The 22,834-nt window shown below is 47.8% G+C and overlaps 2 protein-coding genes across 2 annotated transcripts; one reads left to right on the forward strand and one right to left on the reverse strand.

Annotated features, from left to right (window-relative positions):
* Window positions 1-82: 82 nt before the first annotated feature.
* LOC141919002 (uncharacterized) lies at window positions 83-4,265 on the reverse strand. The gene is made up of 6 exons (XM_074813980.1): window positions 4,202-4,265; window positions 3,985-4,051; window positions 2,670-3,012; window positions 2,463-2,579; window positions 1,721-1,917; window positions 83-1,453 (listed from the first exon to the last, which is right to left on the reverse strand). Exons 1-6 carry the CDS (start codon window positions 4,263-4,265, stop codon window positions 1,189-1,191), a joined length of 1,053 nt encoding a protein of 350 aa, XP_074670081.1. The 3' UTR covers window positions 83-1,188.
* An 8,845-nt stretch (window positions 4,266-13,110) lies between these two features.
* On the forward strand, window positions 13,111-21,484 carry LOC141919003 (coiled-coil domain-containing protein 166-like). The gene has a single exon (XM_074813982.1). The coding sequence runs from the start codon at window positions 19,797-19,799 to the stop codon at window positions 20,691-20,693; it is 897 nt and encodes a 298-aa protein (XP_074670083.1). The 5' UTR covers window positions 13,111-19,796; the 3' UTR covers window positions 20,694-21,484.
* Window positions 21,485-22,834: the final 1,350 nt, after the last annotated feature.

The following is a 22,834-nucleotide window of genomic DNA, read 5'->3' on the forward strand; positions in this document are numbered from 1 at the left end:
TAGGGGGGGTGCATCTAAAATTGGTGAACGTTTAAATGGCTGCTGTAATGCTCGTGGGTCAAGTATTAATAGGCATTTGTAATTTAGATATGTTTTTAATTCGAGTATCAGAGTTTTAATCGCTTCTTCATGTTCTGAATGCCAACTCCACCGTTTTCCTTTTTGTAAAAGCGAATACAGTGGACAGGCAATGGAGAATCCAGGTACCTGTTTTCTCCAATATCCTAAAGTACCCATTACAAAGCTGTTGTAATTTTTTTTCTAGATTGGGGCATTTCTGATTGTTTCTACCCCCCTCTGGGAGTCTGGTAAAGGTATGCTGGCTACCCGCCCATGTAAATGCAAATTTTGGTTTTGCCTTCTTCCCCTAAGGGAAAAACCATGTCTTTGACATGTAGCACTGCCAGCCAAGGACGTGCAGGGACTTGCAGCCTAGTCGTTAAGGCTGCATTGTTGGGGTCTGCCGCTGACAATGGGGCTCTATTTAAGCACTTAAATGCCCATAATGGCCTGTTCAACGCCACCTCCCCCTCTGGTTTACTGACTGGCCAAACAGGAAAATTGTAGGGGGGGGGGGGGGGCGGGGCGAGTTCTGGAAGTAATCTGTCGTTTTTCTAAATCTGCAATAGAAAGCTGCTTAGCAACTTATTTACTTACTTCTAGCAACTTATAGTACTACTTATAGTATTTTTTAATACTGCTAAGAATCCTGCTTGCCCAGACTGTTCTGTGGAATTTTACCAAGGACTGCCGTGTTCATCAAAACAAAGCAGTTTACTGTGAAAATCTACCAAGAACTGCAGTGTTCAGCAAAATATCATGTTTTTGTCCTCGAGGAACAGGTGTGCTCTAATTAGTTGGGCCTCGGTAATGAGTAAAGATAGACATATACGGATGGTAGAAGTTTCATTGCTTCCCTTAAATAAGATAGCATGAGTAAACCGGCTGAAAAACATTTTTGTTGTTCAAGAAATTGGCTAAGAGAATCTGCGCATGCTCCGGGGAAAAAACAAGGTGAGAAAGACTACGAGCCTTCCTCCCAAAGACCCCGAAGACGCCCCCCAGGAGGCAATGCACAGGTGCAAAGATAACATAAACTGCTGACAGCAGCCTCTAGAACTAACCCAGCCTTACTCATGCATATGTATGTTTGTGTTATGTAATCCAGTGAATAAGTGTATCCACACTCTATAATGTTTTGGTAAAATGTGCTGGTGGTGTGCAAGGTTTGTGGAGAAATCCCCTTGCACCCCGGCCGGAGTAAAACATACCTGCTTTATAACTCCATTTCGAGTTGTAGAGTCTTTTTCCGCGAATCAAAGACCACTGCAGATCCATTGCAAGCAGCAGGGAAAATGACAGTTCAGCGAGGCCTGTGCTGGTCATTATCAGCATCCCGTGGTGCTGACGGCTGCAGTCTCTGTTGTGGCATAACTTCATCAGCCAGAGCTTTCTGGGGGGAGGCAGAGTAAAGTCCACGACCCCCACGGCTCCCGCAATGCCGACACAGCAGCTGAGGTACTGGCACCCACGGGCACACCACCCCCCAGCCCGGGGCAGTCCCTTGCCAGCTCTAACCCCCCCCCCCGCTTTCCTGCCTCCCTCCACCCTGCAAGGGCATTTCAGATGCCCTCTCGGACTGTCCCTTCAAACCACCCAACCACACAACCCACTGAGCACGACCACTGAGCCCTAAAAGCCCTGACCACTGCAAAATTACCTTCTCCTCTGCTTCAGGACCGCTGCGGCCGGAGTAAAGCAGCAGGCGCTCGGGATGGCCTTGAAGCCCGGGGCAACTTTCTCACGCCTGTGGTAGCTCACGGCCCTGGATGTGACAGCTGTGACTCCAGAACTGCAGAACGGTTTGAGGTGGGAAGGGAACTCTTGCAGGTCATCTGGTCCAACCACGCCCTGGAACTAAAAAGTAGCCACAGCGAACAAAAGAGGGGACGATTTAAAAAGACATAAAGGGCATTAAGGAAAGAGAAGAACTCATTAAAAAGACATTGAAGGGAAAAAGAACATTTTAAAAGCAACAGGCATTGGTGAAATAAAGGAAAAAATGATCACACAGGGATACCGAACTAGAACAGAGGTACAGAAAAGAAAATTTAAAAAGCGACGGCCCTAAGGAAACACAAAATAGCGACAGCAAACTAAAAGATGTAGAATGAAAATTTTAAAAGTGACAGCACTAAGCGCAGAGACAGAAGATGAAAAAAAGGAGGGAGAGGCAGGACAAAAGCGCAGAGAGAAATGAGAAAAGGGAGCAGTAGGACAAGAGAGAGAAAGTGAGAAAGGAAGGGGGAGCAGGATAGAAGAATAAAGAAGAGGAGAGGTCTAGGAAAGGGGCGGCGGTGGCAGAAATAACAGCAGCATGGAAAAAAGAGGTCCAGGTGACGGGCAGGAAAGGACCGGGACACACAAGATGTGTGACAGGGCCCTGAAGGCCCAGGACTCACCGCAGCTCTCGTTCTCGGCACTGCCGGGAGAATTTGACGGGTCAGATGCTTCTTTCTCCTTCCTTCTGCCTGCCCCTCTTCTTCTTCTGAAAATCCAGTCGCCTGGCTGTCCTCACCCTAAAAGAATACGCGGGTGTCTCTCACCTCTTACAAGACCAGGCTTCCGACACACGCAGCCTCGCTTGCTCGCGCACTACGTGGCCGTACCGCGCTTGGGGTGATGCAGACCGTGGGTGCACGCTGGCGGTCTGACTGTGAAGAGGGCTCCTTCCTCACGCAGAGAGGCAGGCTCTCTCTTCCTGCACTGGGAGGCGGGTGCTGCACAGATGGTCTTGATTTTCTCTTTCTTCCGCTTTCTCTGGTCTCTCCAGCTTCAGCCGCGGCAGCTCCTGTCCGCTGTCCACAGCCGGGAAGGGCTCCGCCTGTCCCTTTTTGCCCCCGTGCCGTGAGAAGCGCAAGGCCAGGCAGAGATACCTCACACAAGCCCGAGGTGGGCGCAGTCAACAGCACCCCAGGGCAGGAACAGACAAGCGCAGCCTCAGCACGGCCTCTGGAAGAGGGAAAGAAGCAGCACTGACCATTATTGCTGTAGATCGCACGCGGCCGGAGCCCCACCTTCCACCTCCCACCGCACAGCAAGGCATCACAGACCCCATGGACACCTACCAAGGTGCGTGTCCCGTGCAGAGAACCCACGGGGCACCACAGAGACGTGGGGAAGGCACCGCATACAAGACAGAACACAGACACCACAAACGACACAAGTACACTGACACAGGCCAGAACATGCACGTCCTGTGGGACAGACCCTGCTCTCTTCCCACAGACTTAAGGAAGCCTAAATAGCCCTCTCCACAGCCCTGATGGTAGAGCCTCTGCTGGCCCCACCCTACCCACGGCTTTTGCCCCTTGACTTACCTTTCAGAGAGCACGCTCCAGAATCCATCCTCATCAGGAGCACGTCATCTCACTGGGATGCTCCCGCATTCAACAGGTTCCTCTCCATCACCCGCAAGACAGAGCGCCGCCAGTCACCGCAGACGTGGAGTTTGGCCTGGTGCACGCCGGCCTCCCAAGCTTCGGGGTCCCATGCCACCCCGACACCCACCCCCTCCTTTCCCCCGCAGCCCCCAGGGCCCTCCCACAACCCTCCGCCTCTCACCTGCCTGCAAAACCAGCCAAACTGCATTCTGCTTTTGGCCCCCAAACCAGCTGCCTTAGTGCCTCTTTCTGAGCCCAAAAACCTGCCTGCTGAGCCTCTTCTCAAGTCCAAAAAATGCACGACTTGACCTCTGTTTCTGAGCCCAAAGCCACACAACTCCGTCTGTTTCAGAGCCCCTCAATCAGCCACACGCGTCTGTTCTCAAGCCCCAGCAAGGCAAAACGTTGCCTCCATTTCTGGCCCACGGCACAGCTCACCCCGTCTGCTCTCTGACCCCCTCCGCAGTCCCCACGGGCGATGCCGAGGGGTGGGGGGGGGGAGGGAAATGCAGCCACCCCACAGCCCTGCACTCCCAGAGACCCATGGGCAGGTTTGGGAAGCGCTTGGGGATTGCGGCACTTCCGGGAGACGCCACCGCGCATGCGCACTGCCGGGGCACGGGCACACCGGTCCTGGGGGAGCCGCGGGCAGCCCGCGGGAAACCGCACGAACCCGCCCCAAAACCGCCTCTCGCGCTGCGCCGCGGGGCCGCGCCGGTAGCGAGGACTGTGCCGTGCCGCGCGCGCCCGGGAGCGACGCAGCTGCCGGGCAGCCGAGTGCCGACAAACTACAACTCCCGGCGTGCCCCGGGGAGCCAACATGGCCGACCGGAAGCCCCGCTCACGTGACTACAGCGCCCGCCCGTCGCCCACGCACCCGGAAGCCCGGCCCACGCGGCCCCGGGAAGCGCCGCCGCCGCCCGGGCCCGACGCGGAGCGGCTTCTGCCGCCGGTCCCGCAGCACCGCGCGGCCCCCACGTCGCGGCTTTACCCGGCAGCCGCCAGGCGACCGACCGCGCGGCCCCGCTCCCCTTCTCTCTGCTGCTCCCTCGGCTCGCACCGGCTCCTCCTCCAGCACCGCCCCGGACAGGGAAGGGCCGCTGCCCGCAGCCTCACTGCCCCGCCCTGGGGCTCCTCCAGCCCGACCCACGCTCCCCCCCTCCCCGCGGTAACTCTAGCGACCAGCACCGGGATTAAGGCCAGGCAGCGTGTCCTCAGTGCAGCCTCTGGAAGAGGGCAAGAGGCAGCAGCACTGACCGTTATTGCCGTAGATCGCCCCCGGCCACTGCTCACGGGCGGCACCGGCGCTGCCTTTCCGCGCTTTGCGCTCCGAGCACCCGCCGACAGCGCGCACGGAGTGGGGGCGGCACTTCCCGAGCATGACCCCGGGCACGGCCGTGCGCGGGCGCGGTACGCGGCCTGCAGTACCCGTCTTTAACCACAGGGTGGCAGCACAGAACACGGCAAACAGCCGCGCCGCTCCGCCAGCCCGGCCCCGCGCTGCAGTACCGACATTTACCCGCCGGGCGGCGCCATCGCCCCATCCCGCCCCTCGGAGCAGTTCCCGGCAGCAGAAATGACGCCCGCAGCAGCCCCCTTCTACCATCCCAACGCGGCAACTGCTCCCCGGGCGGACAGGGCTCGCGTTCCCCGGCCCCGGCAGCGCCGGCAGCAGACACTGCAGAGAGAGTTTTCACCCCGGCGGCAGCACAGCGGGTGCTGAAGGCAGCAGGGCACAGACGGAAAGCTGCTCTGTGCCAGGGGGGCGGCCGCGCTCAGCAGCAAACAGCACGGCCGAGCAGAGCCGGTGCCAGCGGCGGAGCTGCACAGCAGCGATGACACCCTGGGGACCCGCGGGCTCTGCGGGGCTGTTTGCACCTTTCCTCACCTCTGGGCTACCGGTGCTCTGCTCTCCTCCCCCGGCATCCACACGAGGCTCCCTGGGCAGGGCCTGTCCCTTCGAGAAGAGACGCCGCACAAAGTTCCTCCCCAGCCTGCCCTCCAGCGCGCAGCGAGCCGGGCGGCAGGGAAAGCAGAGAGGCCCGTTGGGCTGGGAGATGTCCTCAGCAGGGGACCGCAGAGCCCGGGAGGGTCCGTCTTTGCTCCGGGCAGCCGCGGAGCCCCGTGCTCCTTGCCGCTCCCGCCAGCGAGCACTTTGCTGCCTGCAACACGCAATACTTGGTCGGCTGGAGGGGCTGTTCTGCCACTGGGTCAGGCGAGCAGCTCAGTACCTTCGGCTGCCTGATTCACCTCCTTAAAACACGCACTTCAACCCTCGCTTTCTTTAATTGAGACCCCTCTAGCTATCTCCTGGCCTGCCAGCCGTTTTCAGCTAGCAACACAGCTGACATACAGTGCTGGTGGAAATCTAGCGGTCATCTTGCTTTGATGGCAAAAGGCTTTTGTAGCTCGGATGTCTGACCTGTCAGCAGGACTGCAAGGCAAGAAATATGCCTTTACTCGAACAAGCAAGACACCGGCCAAATAGCTGTGCACAGCCATACGCGGCTGCCTGGGACCGACACCTTTTTCTGCTAAAACCAGAGCACAGCTCCCTCGGGAAGAGCCATCGGCAGCGCAGAACGTCCCTCCGCTTGCCCTGCGCCCGGTGCCCGGAGAACAGCCTCTTCCTCTGACTGGAGCGGGCAGCGGCCTGTTGGTGTACCAGCCCCTCGCCCCCGAGAAAGCGGCTGCCTGTAGCAGCGGCAGAACCGCTGCTGCCCAAAGGGGAGAGGAAGGACTTGGGCTAAAGCTCTCCAGACTGCCTGTGTCCCACGTGCAGTCGATGGCCTCGGCAGCCCAGACACAGGGCAAAGCTGACAGAAGGAACCTAAGAAGGAACCCCAGGGTGTGTAGCAGCTTCTGCAACAACCGTACTTTCCCAGCCCAGCTGGGCAGAGGAAGGGGCAGGAGAAGGGCCGGCGGGTCCCTTCAGAGGCAGAACGGCTGCAGATTGTGCCGGGGCCGTTTAGCTCTTTCTCTTTGGCAGAGTTACGTCCCAGAGGTCGGCAGACGGGTCTGCGGGCACAGCGTGAGCACTGCTGCTTACAGAGCAACAGGCACTAGAAAGCAGCAGTGAAGAACGAGGACGGCCCATCGGGATGGTGGCAATAACAAGGAGAGACTAAAGCATCAGCCGGGCAGGGCTGGCAACAAAACCACCACCCACCCAGCACACACCCACCTTTTGTGGGGGAGAAAAACCTCACGGGGGCAGGGGGGGGAACCTGAGGTGCACACGGCAGGGGGGTCTGCGTGTGGGTAGAAACGTGCGTGGGGGGACGCGGGTGGGGATAACCCGCACCAGGGAGTCTTCTTGGGATAACCCGCAGCAGATCACTCACCTGGGACAACCCCAACAGATGATCCACTCTGGAGAACTGACCCTCACCGGATAATCCACACCAGAGAACCCCCAGCAATGCCCCTCAAACAGCCACCGTCTCACCCCAGATCTTCCCCAAATTGGGCCTGGGGGTTTTTTTTGCTTTTCTGTAATACAAAAATTGGGTTTTTTGCTTTTCCAAAATATTCCATTTTGTTTTTTTTCAGCACTTCTCCACAACATCAAAACTGGTGATTTTTGGTTTTGTGCATGAAAATGGTGGGTTTTCTGCTCTCCAGCTGCACCAAGCCAGGCAGGTTTGGCTTTCCCAGGAGCCCCAAATTGAAGGTTTTTTTGAAAAGAAACCTGTTTTTTTTTTCCTCCTGTTGCAGACCCTGAATCAGGGTGCTTGGGGTATTTTTGTGCCGTGGCAGCGACACAGGGCTGGCCCGTGGTCAGGGGGTTAACGGCCGCCAGGCAAACCTGGCCCGGGGGGACCTGTCAAGCCTCAGGAGAGCTTACAACAACACACCTGAAAAACAAAAACCCCAAATCCTACTCCGGTATCTTGAGAAACTAACACAGAAGAAAGTTCCGTCAGAAGAAGGGACGGAATAGCAGTGGAGCTCGGGGAGGACTCTGCGTGAACAGGTCAGCTCCACATACAACACACCCTGGCAAGGCCGGAGTGATTTCAACTCCTCAAATCACCAGCAAGGCCGATCGATACGATCCCGAGCACATTCTGCCCATAAAAGCAGACGCTCTTGCTGGTGTCGGAATGTCTCATCCCGTCCTTACAGCAGGGCTGCAGGGAGGGAACCCTGCGAGGCCGCAGGACGAGGTCGTACCGTCATCACGACCTACGGCTGACGGATCCGCCGCGACAGCCGCAGCCCTTGCGCTGCTGCTGCTGCACATCCTGCTTGCTGGGTCAATAAAATCAGAAGTGAAGCGTAAAACTTTAAAGAGTAAAACAAAAAATAAAGCTCAGTCCTTCACTCTTTAGTATAAAGGTGGGCATACACTTATAGAAGTGTTTTTATTAGATGTGCAAGTATTTGATTTTCCTTTTGCATTCCCTGAACTCGCCCAGCTGTGAGCTGATACCATTAGACTGTCTATCTCCAAAATACACACGTACGACTTGACGAGGGGGGGGTTTGGTGTGTTCCATAATTAGCAGGGATGTCTGGCCAGCTGCATTGCCCAAGAGAGACGCTGAACTGCCAAGGAACCGCGCCACTGAAAGTGAGATAGAAATAAAGTACTTCAGAGCACACCAACAAAATATCAGGAAAAACACCTGTAACATTCAGCTACCTCTCTTTTTAAACATTTAGAACAAATAGCTAACTGCTTAAGTACACCTAAGAAATTACATGCTATAGCTATTTGGCAGTTAACATTTAAACAATGCAAGTCATTTGTAAATCAGGTAATTTTAACTTTTTTTAAAGTTTCATTTATAATAGAAAAATCAGTGAGATAGAAGGTCCCCCATATGATTTTATTTTTGGTGAGACAAAAAAAAAAAAAAAACAACAAATCAAGTCCCCAGTGCTGCAATGCACAGGGCTACCAAAAAGGACTGGCAGATTTGCTAATGCTTTTGGGTGCACTGCAGGGGAACATGTTTTTATGGTATCTCGAGTGTAACAACCGAGAACCCAAAGACAAGCGACACCATCAACTTCTGGAATATGTGCCACACTTGGGTCTTTGGAAGGAAAGCAAATATTTTTTTTTTTTTTAAACACAGTGAAAAATATTGTTGGTGATGACTTCTACTGCCAAGTCCATCATCTCTGAAATACACTCTGATGGGAAGTTGATTGACAGCCAGCAGAACATGAGCCAGCAGTGTGCCCAGGTGGCCAAGAAGGCCAATAGCATCCTGGCTTGTGTCAGAAATAGCGTGTCCAGCAGGGACAGGGAAGGGATCTGACCCCTGTGCTCGGCACTGGTGAGGCCGCCCCTCGATGAGTGGGTTCAGTTTTGGGCCCCTCACTCCAAAAAGGCCCTTGAATGACTCGAGCGTGTCCAGAGAAGGGCAACGGAGCTGGTGCAGGGTCTGGAGCACAGGTGTGATGGGGAGCGGCTGAGGGAACTGGGGGGGTTTAGTCTGGAGAAGAGGAGGCTGAGGGGAGACCTCATGGCCCTCTACAACTGCCTGAAAGGAGGGTGCAGAGAGGGGGGATGAGTCTCTTGAGCCAAGGAACCAGCGGCAGGCCAAGAGGGAATGGCCTCAAGCTGTGCCAGGGCAGGGTCAGACTGGCTCTTAGGAAGGATTTCTTTGCAGAAGGGGTTGTTGGGCGTTGGAATGGGCTGCCCAGGGCAGGGGGGGAGTCCCCATCCCTGGAGGGGTTGAAGAGTCAGGTTGAGCTAGTGCTGAGGGATCTGGTGGAGTTGGGAACGGTCAGGGTGAGGTTCATGGTTGGACTGGAGGAGCTTCAAGGGCTTTTCCAACCTAGATGATTCTGTGAAGTTCATAAAATGAAACTTCTTTGAATGAGAAAGATTTCTGTTTTGGAAAATCTTTCCAGCTGATGTCAAAATTACACACTGTAGGTTAAGGAAAAAGGACATTACTGAAGCAATAACTCACCAAAACCACATTAGGACTCACTGTCACTAGTCTGAGGGGAGCCCATGCTGCAGCAGTCTGTTGCTGGGAGGACTGCAGCCTGCAGAAGGTGTTACCCGAACAAGAGATCTTGTTCAGAGTTGCTTAAATTTTATGTGCTTGCTACCCATGGAAAAGAATGTATTTTTTACCAGGAATCATAGGCTGCAAAACCATTTCTGACCACACACGGCAGGCCCCACAAATGCTTCTCATCGTACCCAAGGCCACATAGTACGTATTGTTATCCATACAAGTGTTTCTCATCAAACACAAAGACAAATTGGATGCACCAGCTAGGTCAGCCTGTTCTTCAAACCATCAACAATAATTAGTAAGGAACTTCTAATCAGGAGCTACTGTCCTTGAAGAAGAGAAACATCCTGGGACATGGAAGCATGTTAAAATTGTTTTCTGTAAATAAGCTTAAGACCCCTGCCCAAATACAGACCCTTACACTTTGAGCTTGCACAGAAAGTTAAAAAACCCACTGTATGTTTGTATCGGGTCTGGCTGAGCCAGAATTGGTTTTCCCCTGTAGCAGCCCTCATGGTGCTGTGTTTTATGCTGGGAGCTGGCAGGGTGTTGATAGCACACTGGTGTTGTGGCTACTGCTGAGTAGTGCTTACACAGCACCAAGGCTCTTTCTGACATTTCCCCCCCACAGTGGGACGGGGTGGGCAAGATCTTGGGAGGGGACACAACCAGGACAGCTGACCCGAACTGACCAAAGGGATATTCCAGACCATATGACGTCTGCTCAGTATAAAGCTGGGAGAAAGGAGGAAGGGGGTGGGGTCACCCTTGGTCCTCCGAGGCAACCACTACGCATATTGGAGCCCTGCTTCCTGAGAAGGCCCGACATCGCCTGTTCATGGGAAGTAGAGAATAAATCTGTTTTCTTTTTTTGCTTCCGCGTGCGGACCTTTGCTTCGCTTTGCTTATATTAAAACTGCTGTTGTTTTACCCACAAGGGTTGTTTTGTTTTCCTATCTTATTTTCTTTCCCTTCTTTGCCCTATTGAGAAAAAAAGGGGAAAGGGGGGGGGAAGTGATAGAGCGACTTGGTGGGTACCTGGCATTTAGCCAAGGTCAAACCACCACAATGTTACTAACCAGTAAGGGATAGAAGTGACAAGCAACTAACCAATAATCATTATAGAAAATATGTAATCACGTAGTTTGGAGTGTATAAATACTTTGAAGTTCTTTGGTGTGGTGTGCTTGATTTGTGGATGCTTTCCACCTAGCACCCTGCACAGAATAAATCAGTATCTCCTCTCTAAACTAATTTATGGTTTCAAGAGTCTTTATTTCAGGTAACAAAGGGACCCACGCTGGGGCAGTTCGGGAAGAGCTGCAGCCCGTGGGAAGGACTCACGTCAGAGAAGTTCATGGAGGACTCTCTCCATGGGAGGGACCCACACTGGAGCAGGGGAGGAGTGTGAGGAGTCCTCCCCCCGAGGAGGAAGGTGCGGCAGAGACAACAGACCACGAACTGCCCACAACCCCCATCCCTGCCCCCTGCGCCGTTGCAGGGGAGGAAGGAGAGAAATGGGGAACAAAGCTGAGCCCGGGAAGAAGGGAGTGGTGGGGGGAAGGTGTTTTTAAGATGTGGTGGTATTTCACACTGTCCTACTGTGTATATTAAGTGGTGGTGATGTTCAAATTAAAATTGATGTTCTTTTTCTTCCCCAACCAAGTGTGCCTTTTGCCCATGACCATAATTACTGAGTCATCCCTCCCTGTCCTTGTCTCAATCCCCAAGCCTTTTGTTTTTATCTCTCTCCCCCCATCCCTGAGGGGGAAGGAGTGAGCAAGCGGCTGTGTGGTGCTCAGTTGCCCTTTGGGTTTAAACCACAACACTTTCTTTTCACTATTTGTGTTAAAATATTCCATATACAGAATATAGAAGGAGAGTTGGCACATTCTTAATGTTAACTTCAAAGTCCATCCTACCAATACCTTCCAAAAAACTTGCAGATGCTATGGGTTCTTTGCATCTGTCTTGTATGTTCATGGCAGAAGAGCAACCATGGTGAAATGGTGGCACTGACATCCAGCTGACAGGAAAAAAACCTTTAGCATAAAGCTGTGTAGGAATCTAAAGCTTCCTCTTTTGTGAAGGTTTGGGAAGACTGCAGCTGAGTGGAGAGAAAGTATTTTGCATCATCTTTGGTACAGCTGTTGATAGAGGCCACTAGAGCTTTTCTGTTTTTTAGGCCTTTTTTTTTTTTTGACTCATTGGCACCTTTAGTTTCACTAGAACTCACTTTTCTAGATACACACTGATGAGAGAGCTATCTACGTACATTTTCTCAAGCTTAAGTATCGCCAAGATTTCCTCACCCTACACATCCCAAGTTGAGTATTTTGTTAAGGGGTACAGCAACACATCTGTCCTCACAAACCACCTCAGTGCAAAAAAGGAAAGATTTTTTTTTTTTTTCCAGCCTGCTTCTCCAGTCTAGATCTTTTAAAACTGCAGTTGTGCCACCAAACCTGCTTAGGGCCCCTCCCAGCTTTTGACTGTCCTTAGATTTAACAGGCCCATGCTCTATTCCATCTTCCAATAGCAAAAACACCCAATGCTCTCAGACCCAGAGCACAACCCTGCGCGTGTCCGCACACACCTCGCTGTTTTGACGAGGAGCCACGGAGCATCCCTGCACCGAGCATCTGTACGTGCCAGATTAGTTTCACCTACACTGTTAGTTACTGATTTCAGTGAATGTAGTTTCTGAAGCTTTAAACTGAAAACTGTATTTTGATGCTTCGCCAGAGTAGAAGTGATCTATAACAAGAATTCTACAAAAATTCAGTAACACAAATTGCAAACCCACAGCAGCAACAGCTTCAGGAATATTTAGACCTGGAACAAGGGAGAAAAATAAGCTTTATCTCATGCACAGAAAAGCAGCAGATGAAGAAAAGGGTCAGCATTCATAGCCCTTACAGAAAACAGGCATTCTCCTTCCATTCCTAAACCCACGCGTCAGGTCTAAGTACCACACCACCACTTGGGCAATACTGAGAGTAGGGAACAACAGCCCCACCACTGCACGTCTACAGACTGATGCTATTTATGGAGCAGGACACACAGAGGGAGACGTTTTTCCACACACAACCCTGAATTTCCTGAAAATTTATGCTTACCAAAAATAGCCATTGGGAGCATCTTACCAAACAACATTTGGCAGTAAAACTTTGATGTGTCTGACGCATGAAAATTTTGGTAACTTGCCATTTCCTTCCTGTTGTCCTTGTTCTTCCTTCAGAAATTCTACTTGTAGTCAAGTTATTCACTACTGGTTCAAGCGTTCACCTTCCTGGTATTACCAGCACATTTACACAGGCAAGTAACTAAATTGCTCTTCTAAAGTTATCCAAATCAAAATTACAGCCATGAAAGAGGAATGAAAGGGAGGAAAGGGAAAGGTCAGGCAGCAAGAGCTCTGCAGGCTGGCACCAGTCAACACTGCACTCTTTTTTAAAAAATAAACAAAGCCCAAACACAAAACCCACACAAAAACCCAAACAACATCAAAACAAAACCATGATATTGTACCTTTTTCTTTAGGAGCTCACCCCTGTCTTGGCATATTGTCTGGGCAGAATGTGAAGTGCAGATGATCTGTATCCCGATGACATTTGCGTGTGATGAATACATGTTCAGAAATACTCCAGATCTGTAAGACCGGTGTCATTTTTATGGTTTTAATAATCATAACTCAATTTTACTGACCTACACATTTGTGAGGAAGCTAATTAACTTTTAAATGTAGCCTTTCCATGAGGGAAAAAATGTGTTAAGAGACTGAAAAAAATTATGATTCAGAGCTCCCAACCATGAGGGAGTGGTGGGGAAATTCATGAAAATGAAGACCAACAGCAGCAACATTAAGTGAAATTTGGCTTTAATTCTCATCATGTACTTAAGTGACTCTCCAAGTCAATACCTCAATCCCATGAATCCCTAGTCCTCTTTTGGAAGGACAAGCTTTTTTACTTAAAAGTCCTAGACTGAAGACTCCACTGAACAGAATTGGGATTGAGCCACAGGACAAGATACCATCAACACTCTAATGAAAAAAAAAAAAAAATCAAATAAAGATCAAGTTAAGTATCAGTTTCCATCATGTTTCATTCATTACATTTCTTCTGGCATCTAGGCGTTCAAAAATTAACTATAATGACACCACATATTACTAAAAAGTTATAAAAATAACAGGCTTGCCCATAAAATTACTACAAACAAACAGGAGACCCTTGACCCTAAAGAAGGTAACAGGCAGCTCTTATCATCGACAAAAGTTTATTCTTTTACCTGAAATGAAAACAAATTTACCTGAAAAAGCAAAAAATTTTATTAGGATACCAGTCGACCTGAACCCCAAACTGCGGGTAGGTGGGAGTGCCGGTTCGTCACCGAGATGCCACTCTGTGCAGCCGGAGCTGCCGGGGCCCCCGGGGCGCGGGTCTCCAGGGCCCGGCGCACCCCAGCGTCCCGTTTCCTCCCGCGTGGGCCGAAGCAGTCGCGGGTGGCCCCAGGGTCGGTGCCTGCTGGGTCCGGGGTGGAGCTCGGGTGGGGGGGGTGGACCGGGTGGGGGTGTGTGTGACCGAGGGGGGGCGTGACCGAGGCTGTGCGTGTCGGGGGAGAAAGGCGCTAATTTGTGTAACTTGCGCTCCTTGCCTATTTAAGCAATAATTGCTATTTAACCAATATTGCTAATTAGAGGTTACAATAATCTAGTCTCATGATTATTCTGAGCAGTAGCTACTCTGAGTTAGAATAGAAATTACCAGTGTTGGAATGCATGACAGTCTACTAAGAAAAAAGGTATAAAAATAACAAGTATTAGCACTGGTGCAGCAGTATTTAGTGGAAGACTAGTTGGCTGCAATTCATTAATTCCTTGTATTTTATCTCATTAGTTAACTAGACAATATATTGTTTAAACAGCCTAGCCAGATTAACATTATAAACTACAGTGAATGAATGGCTAGCACCCAGAGAGCGTTCCATTTACCACTGCTGCAGGAAAAACTGAAAAGGAGAGAAAGCACAAAATAGGAGGAACTGACCCAAAAGGAAAGTTTAATTACTATTCTAAATCACGATTTCAGATCATGAATTAGAAACCTAATTAGGAGTGCTTTAATTACCATAATTACAATATATTATAGTAAAATATTTAATAAAATTAAATTAAAAAATATTATTAAACTATTCCAAACTAGTATTCTATTTCTACTTCATAACTGGAAATTTTTATTATGATAATACTGCTTGGGCACTGTTAATGCATACATTTAACTCTTATTATTGAATAAATAACAATCATTAATGATGCCCAATTAGTGTTCTATATGTTTTTAAAATTCAATTTAACTTTTTATTAATGAAATTTAAGCTGCACTATTTTTATTTTAGCTCTACTTGGGAGTATTTAGTATGTGTGACTCCCTCCCCCTGCCCCTCCGGGGCTACATTTAAATTTAGGTAGTCACGATTCACTGTTAGTTTTATTTTAAATCTAAATCTTTTAATGTTAGGTTAGTTCTGGTTGGGACTCATTACCACCTGTGATTTTTTTTTTTTAATACATACACTTAAGACTAATCATTACTTCATGATTTTTATTTCTCTTTATTTAAAAATCTAAAGCTTCCATTACTGTTTTGGTTCTAAGCGAGAGTCATTATTACCTCTGAACTTACTTATGGGTAGGTTGTAATTTAAGCATTAAACACTACCAATTAGTTTTCAAATCTATTTGTTTTAAAATCTAAAACTCTTATTTTGTTTCTAACTCGGAGTCATTAATGTCTGCAATTTATTTAATAATGGCTATGTTTAAATTTAGCTATTAATGACTCCCAGTTAGTTTTTTATCTTTAGCATTAATTTTTTTCATTACAATACAGATTAGGAAATATTATTGCCTAGTTCCTTAAGTAATAATATTAACTAGATGCATTTCTCTTCAGGTATTACTCCCAATTAGTGCTCTATTATTTATATTTTGCTATTTGTAATTTTACTATATAAATTGGGAGTAATTACTATCTGTAAAGTTTTAAATAATAGCTAAAATAGATCATAGGCATTTTTTACTCCCAAACACTGTTCTAGTTACTTTCTAGTTACTACTCTATTTAAGGTTTTATTCTAAATATTTTAAAATAAATAAGCAGCAAAATTTAAAATAGAAACCAAGGACTTTGGAATCCCCAGGAAAAACAACCGGAGTGCCTCAGTGTGACCAGAAACTGGACAAGTGCTACTCCAGCTCAGACACTTGACAATTTTGCATGTCAGCTCCAAAGTTTGCAGCTCCACGGAGAGTGACCCCTCCAAGCCAGTGACTTGGCCTTTAGCCATCATCTGCTCCTCTCCAGCTCTGCCACCCATTTTTTCTGTGAACCCCAAATTCCTGGGGGAACAAACACACGTGCAGCAGATACACCAGAACATGAAACCTTCAGATGTGTGGCTGTGCCACGACCATCAGCTACACCCAACCATCACTGCTCTGCCAGCAGGAGCCTCCGGCTGATGCAGCACCACCCGCCTGGGCGCCGGCAACCCCATCGGGCGCCGGCTCTGCCAGCAGCACGTCCACCGGACCCCGCAGAGGCTGCAGCGACACAGCAGAAATGAACGTGACCTGCAGCAAAGCCAGCACAGCAGGTACAATACTGGCATTGAAAGGCTGTGCCAGCTCACTTTTATTTCAAATGTGGAACACACACGTGTGTGCACACACACACAGAGCGCAAAGAATTTTATTCTACACAAGACACACAGCCCTCCTTAGCACATTCACAACTCTCCACAGCAACATCAGCTCTGTGATTTGGATTCACGGGTGGAAAACAAGCAAGCTCTGCATGTTGCGGTGGGCCCCCTCTTTCCAAAGTTAGTATTTAATAGCTAGGAATGTATGTTTAAAAAATAGATAGAAATGAAGGGTCTTGGTGCACACCAAAACAGCCAAGACATACCGTGGGGATCAATGTGACTGACAGTAAGTTGCCTGCAGGTGCCCCGTGTCCCTGTGGAACCTCCATCTCCCAGCCCCACCAACACAGGCCTCAGCCCCAGATACACTGGGGAGATCTCGGGTTGATGCCAGTAAACTCAGGAGCAGCCTAGGAACCTCACAAAGCTGTGGAGGGGCCTTGACTGCCCCCAGGGTAACAGGAAATCCCACCACCAGCCCCGAGCATTCATGCCAATACAAAGGACACACCCCACTACTGTGTGAACAGCACTGGAGCTCTCTGGGAACCCCCCAGGGACCTCAAAAGGATCAAAGAGACCTTGGGACGAGCCCTCACCCCCTCAGACCCAATAGATCACACAAATATATGGACCAGAAGTGCTTGAGCAGATATTGGCAGCTAACTCCCAAGGAGGACCATGTCTTTAGTCACACCTTTTCCTTCAGCACACCCTAACAGCTAGCTGAGGCTGTCTCCCTATTACTACAGAGGCCACTACACATCATATTCTTGTAAGTCAAACTGCCTTTGTGTTTCTGCTTAACTGACGCCAACAGGTAATACAGCCTGTCCCAGGCAGGCCTCACAACCAAGCTGGGAACGGAATCTTGCTGCAGAGCTTGTCTTGTGTTTCATCACCATGGATACACACAGCTTACAAACACCACCATTCTTCAGAGATCACAGTTTGGCTATCAACAAATACTGTCCAGTAAACCAGGAACAGCAAGCCAGAAGCAGCTATTTGAAAAATCTATGAAGACGACAGGAGCAGGAAAGGTCAGTGCTTTTTAAAAAAAACCCACATTTTGTATAATACCAGCTTTAGCAAGGCCTATTTTTTCCATGCAGATTTAGTCATTTCTCTAACATTCATACAGCTCTACAATTGCCTTTCCCCCAAAACTACCCAATTAGCATTAACTCAGTTCCACTACTTGTCCATTGTGACACCCTTCTAGCTCTTGAAGTCTGTTTCCCAAAACACTGATTTCTGCACTGATTTCTATACAGATTCTTACGTCTCCCGATACCCACTCTACTTCTGATGCAGCTGCCACATTCCCAGCTTGGAACCTGTTCTGTTATTACTATGACAGGCAATTTTAGTATATTTATTCTGTTTTGTTCACCTATTTACTTGAATTTTGCATATTTTCTTTAAGAAGGGCCACCAGTTGTATTAGGAGACTGTAACTTTTAGTTACAAATGTTCATTAAAACCATTAGACTTATCAGACTTCTCTCCAGTTCTAAATCCTTGATTACATTGTTCCTCTTTTGAATAAGTAGTTTAGAAATTCAGCACACAAAGCACTATTCACTCATTTATTTTTCAATCACGTCTGCAAGAATCATTAATACTGATGCATTTTCCTTCCTTTAGTATCTGTTGTGGAGTTAACTGTGCCTCTTATACTGCAGTCATCTCAGTAGTTTTAAAACAATGTTGCATGTTAAAAAAACCTGAATTCCCTCCTGAAATGAATGCTTAAAAAAATTAGCAAATTCTTGATGTAGGATTGTAGGCATAGTGCTCACACTGTCTGAATATATATTCAAATTATTACCACTTACTGTTATTTCAACAATTCCCTGCCTCATTCAAACCACAAAAATTATGTCTCATTACTAGACATCCCTTTCCTATGATGTGTTAACTTTTAATAACATGTTATATACATAAGATGGATTTTTAAAAGCGCTATCTAGGGCATCAACCATTATTCCATCACCTTCACTTGGTATCTCACAGAAGTTACAAAACATGTCTTCTAACTTATTTCTCAAATTCAGGAAGTGTTTAGCTATACTTACCAGTGTGAACCTGTGCCACACAGACAAGATGACCAACAAAAACCATATTCTGAACCTAAAGGAAAAAGCATGGATTTCAGATGTGTACAGCTTCTATCTTGTTGCTGCACTTCATCATTCGTTATTCAGTAGCGTCTGACCCTTCTGGCAAACAATCCTGTGCTCTAAAGGTGCATCTTACTGTGGCAAATTTTACTAGCAACTTGGTAAGCCTTACCATTATTTGCACTACACGTGTTTCTTCACTCTAGGGTCTTATCTGGGATGTTGTTCTCTTGCCGTGGAAACTTAGGTGTACATCTATGAATAAGCACAGAGGTCCTATCCTCATGCCATAACATCTTTCTCATAATAGAGTAAAACATTTTGTCTTAATTTGGCCAAAACACGAAAGCAAGTTTCGGGTTACTCACCTATAACAAAACCAAAACAGAACACAGAAAAAGCAGCCCAGATAAATAATCTCCAAATGAATAATCCAGCATGGTCTCAACAGATGCTAAACTGATGTTCAGCCCCCCATAATGTTCTGTACCTATCTCCTACCCACCATCTCTGAGGGAAGAACACAGTCCTAGGCAACTGAAAGATCACATCTGCACGGCACATTCAACACTCCATCAAAATCTATGGCACACATTCCATGGCCAGATCTGGAAGGATGTTTCTTTAGCCATTATCCCCTTCGTGGTCATTCTTTCACTCTCTCTGTATTCATAAATGTTTAGTTATCTGTGTCATATCACAAATGACATAGTTAAGATGATGTCCAAGAAGGTATCAGTTTGTTACCTTCAGCAGTGGAAGGATAAGAATGTGGTCGCTCTCCAAAGTAAATACCTTGACTGATCAATGAAGCCCTAGGTTATAACTGGTTGCAGCATTTCCTTTTCTGCTCTCATTTCATACGACAATACTGATCTAACTTTCTAAATCCAGGAAAAGGATGCAGCCGTCTCTTCAAATACAAATAAGGAATCTAACTTTGATGGAGGAATGGGGCTTAATCTGTACTACTGTCCATAATGTTTTCTACAGGCAACTTCCAGTCCAGCACTACGACTCAGCAGTTCTATTTCAGAATTTGTTATGAATTTGCAAGTTTCAGGCATGCCTCTATTAGCACTTCAGTACTTACTTGCTGCTGAAGTTTTATGGACAAGATCTACTGTCTACAAATCGTACAGCCGTAGTAATTCGCTAGTGGAATCTGACTTTGTATTCCAAACTACAGAAATAACCCATTACATGACAAAAAAGAAATCTTAAGAAGATGTGTATTTCTTCTCAGTTAACTAGGAATGTAAAAATGCAAATATATATATGTGCACATGTGCTTCAACTCAAGACATAAGCCAGACACGAAAAGCTTTAGGTCAAACATTTTAGCTGCCAGAATAATCATTTGAAACATACAAACATAAGAGGGCATGACTGGGGAGAACAGCAACGGTCATACATGTGGCATAAATGCTGGCTTAGAATTTGTGGTTTTTCATTCTTCTACAGTTTGCCAGAGTTTGATACCCTCAGTGTGAAATACAGCATCCAAGACAAAGCAGATAAAACAAGACACCATGAGCGCTGGCAAAAATAAGCAAGGAGTAAGAACCAAGAATGGAGATACATCCAAAGGAATAAGTGACATGGAAATACGTGTCAAAGAGAGGAAACTGTACTTGCAGAAGGAATACAAGATTCTCACTGAACATATGAACACATACATGGGAAGAGTGGAGCATTTCCTGCAGGAAAATAAATTCCTAGAAAAGGAAGCCAAATGCAATCAGGAGGAGAGCAATGCTTACCTCTCTTACATAAGAAAACACAGCCAGAAGTGCCAGAATCTAATAATAACATTAAATGACCAGAATCACACCGATCTGTCTGAAGTCTGGATGCAGAAAGAGAAGCTAATCTCACAGTATACAGAAAAAGAGGAGGAGGTAAGGAGCGCTCTGATGAATATGGAGACAAAGTACTCTCTTATGAACAAGGAGGTTGAAGACCTGCAGCCTTTCAAATACCCATCTCTTCAGCTGGAACGGATGAAAAAGATTAAAGAGCTAGAGAAGGAACTGTTGGCCACAAAGATACAGCACTCAGATGAAATGCACGAAATCAAGAGCAGATTTCTGCAGGCCAAGGCTGACTGTGAGACAGACTTTCATCAGAAGATCCAGGTTCTCACCAAGAGAGCAGAAGAAGCAGCGATACAATCTCTAATTCAGCATATCAAACAAGTAAAAGCAGAGAACTGGCATCTGCGCCAGGAATTGCTCCGACTCATCCAATACTCCAAAATCCTTAAAGAAACCAAAGTTCAACTGAGAGAGCAGCAGCAGCAGCTTCTTCGGGAGAACCAATACACTCAGGACATGGCACACCGGCGGCAGCGGTTACACCACCATGAGGCACACGACACAAACGCTGAAACCTACAGCTCTCACAGCCCATTCAGATGTGTCCATTAACCTAAAAAAACATCCCTCCCCTCCTCATTCATGCCAATGTATCACTAGACATAGCTGGACCGTCAGCTGCTGCCAATATTAGTTCAGAGGTATTAGGTAACAGAGTATACAGAAGTAAATGTTCTGTAGGTGGATGAAAGGGTTGATTTGCATAGCTCATGCTCAGCATGCAACCCAGACAACAGATCTTAAAAGTAACCACAGCTTTAACTTTCATGACATCTGTATTAAGGCATTTGAAACTGCAACCCCTTCACGTCCCAAAATAAACGACATTTTCTCTTTGAGATCAGACTTTGATGTTTCATTAATTAGTAATTTTCCATGGGCAAATTATGTTCTTAGACAGAGTGGGGTATTCTCTGTTTACTGCACACTACATCTACTGATACCATAGTATGAACCAACGTAGGCCAGCTCTTACTCTCAGCAACATTCATTTTCCCAAATCTTCTACATGGCAAAGACTTTACTTTCTGCTAGTCTCCAAAGGAGAGAAAATAAATATGCAACCAACCAAATCCTTTAAATGATATAAGCAGTTGAGGCATTGGACCCTTGGTCATAACTACCAATAAAATATATTCACTGAATATATTCATATCAATTTTTACTTGCTTCTCATTCTTTTCTTGCTTTAGTGTTTCACTTGAGAAGCAAGAGGTAAAGAAAGAGTTGTGTTTCTAATAGACTGCAGCTACATTCACCTTCCAAGTTGAACACTTCTGGATTTCAATTACCTCATCAACAATGAAACCAGAAGTCTCCCTTACTCTTAAGTTTTAACATTCCCACAGGGATATTTTATACAGAAGCAGACCTTAGCTGAGATTGGAAGAGACCTCAAAGGAGGGTCAACCAGAGCAGGGCCACTTTCAGTGGCTTTTGACCATCTCCAAGGACAGACTCCACAGCCTCTCTGTGCAGCCTGGTCCAGTGTTTGACCACACAGTAGAAAAGTTTTTTCTTAAATTTAAATAGAATTTCAATTCCATCACAAATTTCTGTTTCAGAAGAGTCTGGGTCTGTCTTCCCCCCGCTCCATCTGACATTTAAACACATTAGTAAGATCCCCTAAGCTTTCTCCAGACTAAACAATCCCAGCTCTCAGCCTCTCCCTGTATCACAGATGCTCCAAGCCTTAATCATCTTTGCGGCCCTTTCCTGGACACAATCCTGTGTGTTCCGTGTCTGTCTTATAACGGGGAACCCAGAACCTTACAAGATACTCTAGGTGCGGTGTCTCTATGAGGAGCAGAAGGGAAGGATCACCTCCCTCAATCTGCTGGAAACGCTCTTCCTAGCGCAGCCCAAGATGATATTCGCCACCTTTGCTGCAAGACTACATTTGCTGGCTCACAGTCAACCTAGTGCCCACCAGGACCTCCAGCTCCTTTCGTGGCAGGCTGTCTTCTAGCCCGAGAGCTGCCAGCCTGTACTGCTGCACAGGATTATTCCTGGTCCAGGACTCTGCCTTTTCTAGTGATGAAGTTCACGAGATTCCTGTTGGCCCATTTTGCCAGCCTGACAGGGTCCCTCTAAATAGCAGCACAAACATCTGCTCTATCAACCACTTCTCCCTGTTTTGTATCATCTGCAAACTTGCTGAGGCTGTGCTCCAGCCCACCCTCCAGCTGATTAATGAAGCAGCTAAACAGTACTGGCACCCCTTGGGTACACCACTTGCAACTGACCTCCAGCTGGACTTCACATGTCACTGATGAAAAACCTCTGGTTCTGGCAATTTGACAAAATTTCAGTCTGTCTAACCACACACTTAACTAGTCTGTTCTTACTCAGTTTGTCAACGAAAATGTTATGAGAATCAGCGTCTGCCAGAGCAGAAAGATTTGCATTGTCTGCATTCGCAGTAACAGTTGCTAGACTAAAAAAAAAAAAAGTAGACACAGCCCGGCCCCGCCGACACAGCCCGGCCCCGCCGACACAGCCCGGCCCCGCCGACACAGCCCGGCCCCGCCGACACAGCCCGGCCCCGCCGACACAGCGCAGCAGAGCGCCCGCGGGGAAAGGAGGAAGGAGGAAGGAGGAAGGAGGAAGGAGGAAGGAGGAAGGAAGCGGCCGTACTGCGCCTCAGACCCCGGCAACAGCACCACAGCGCCAGCGGCCGCCATTTGCCGTAC

This window comes from Strix aluco, unplaced genomic scaffold, assembly GCF_031877795.1.
Source record: "Strix aluco isolate bStrAlu1 unplaced genomic scaffold, bStrAlu1.hap1 HAP1_SCAFFOLD_219, whole genome shotgun sequence".
Lineage (NCBI taxonomy): Eukaryota > Metazoa > Chordata > Aves > Strigiformes > Strigidae > Strix > Strix aluco.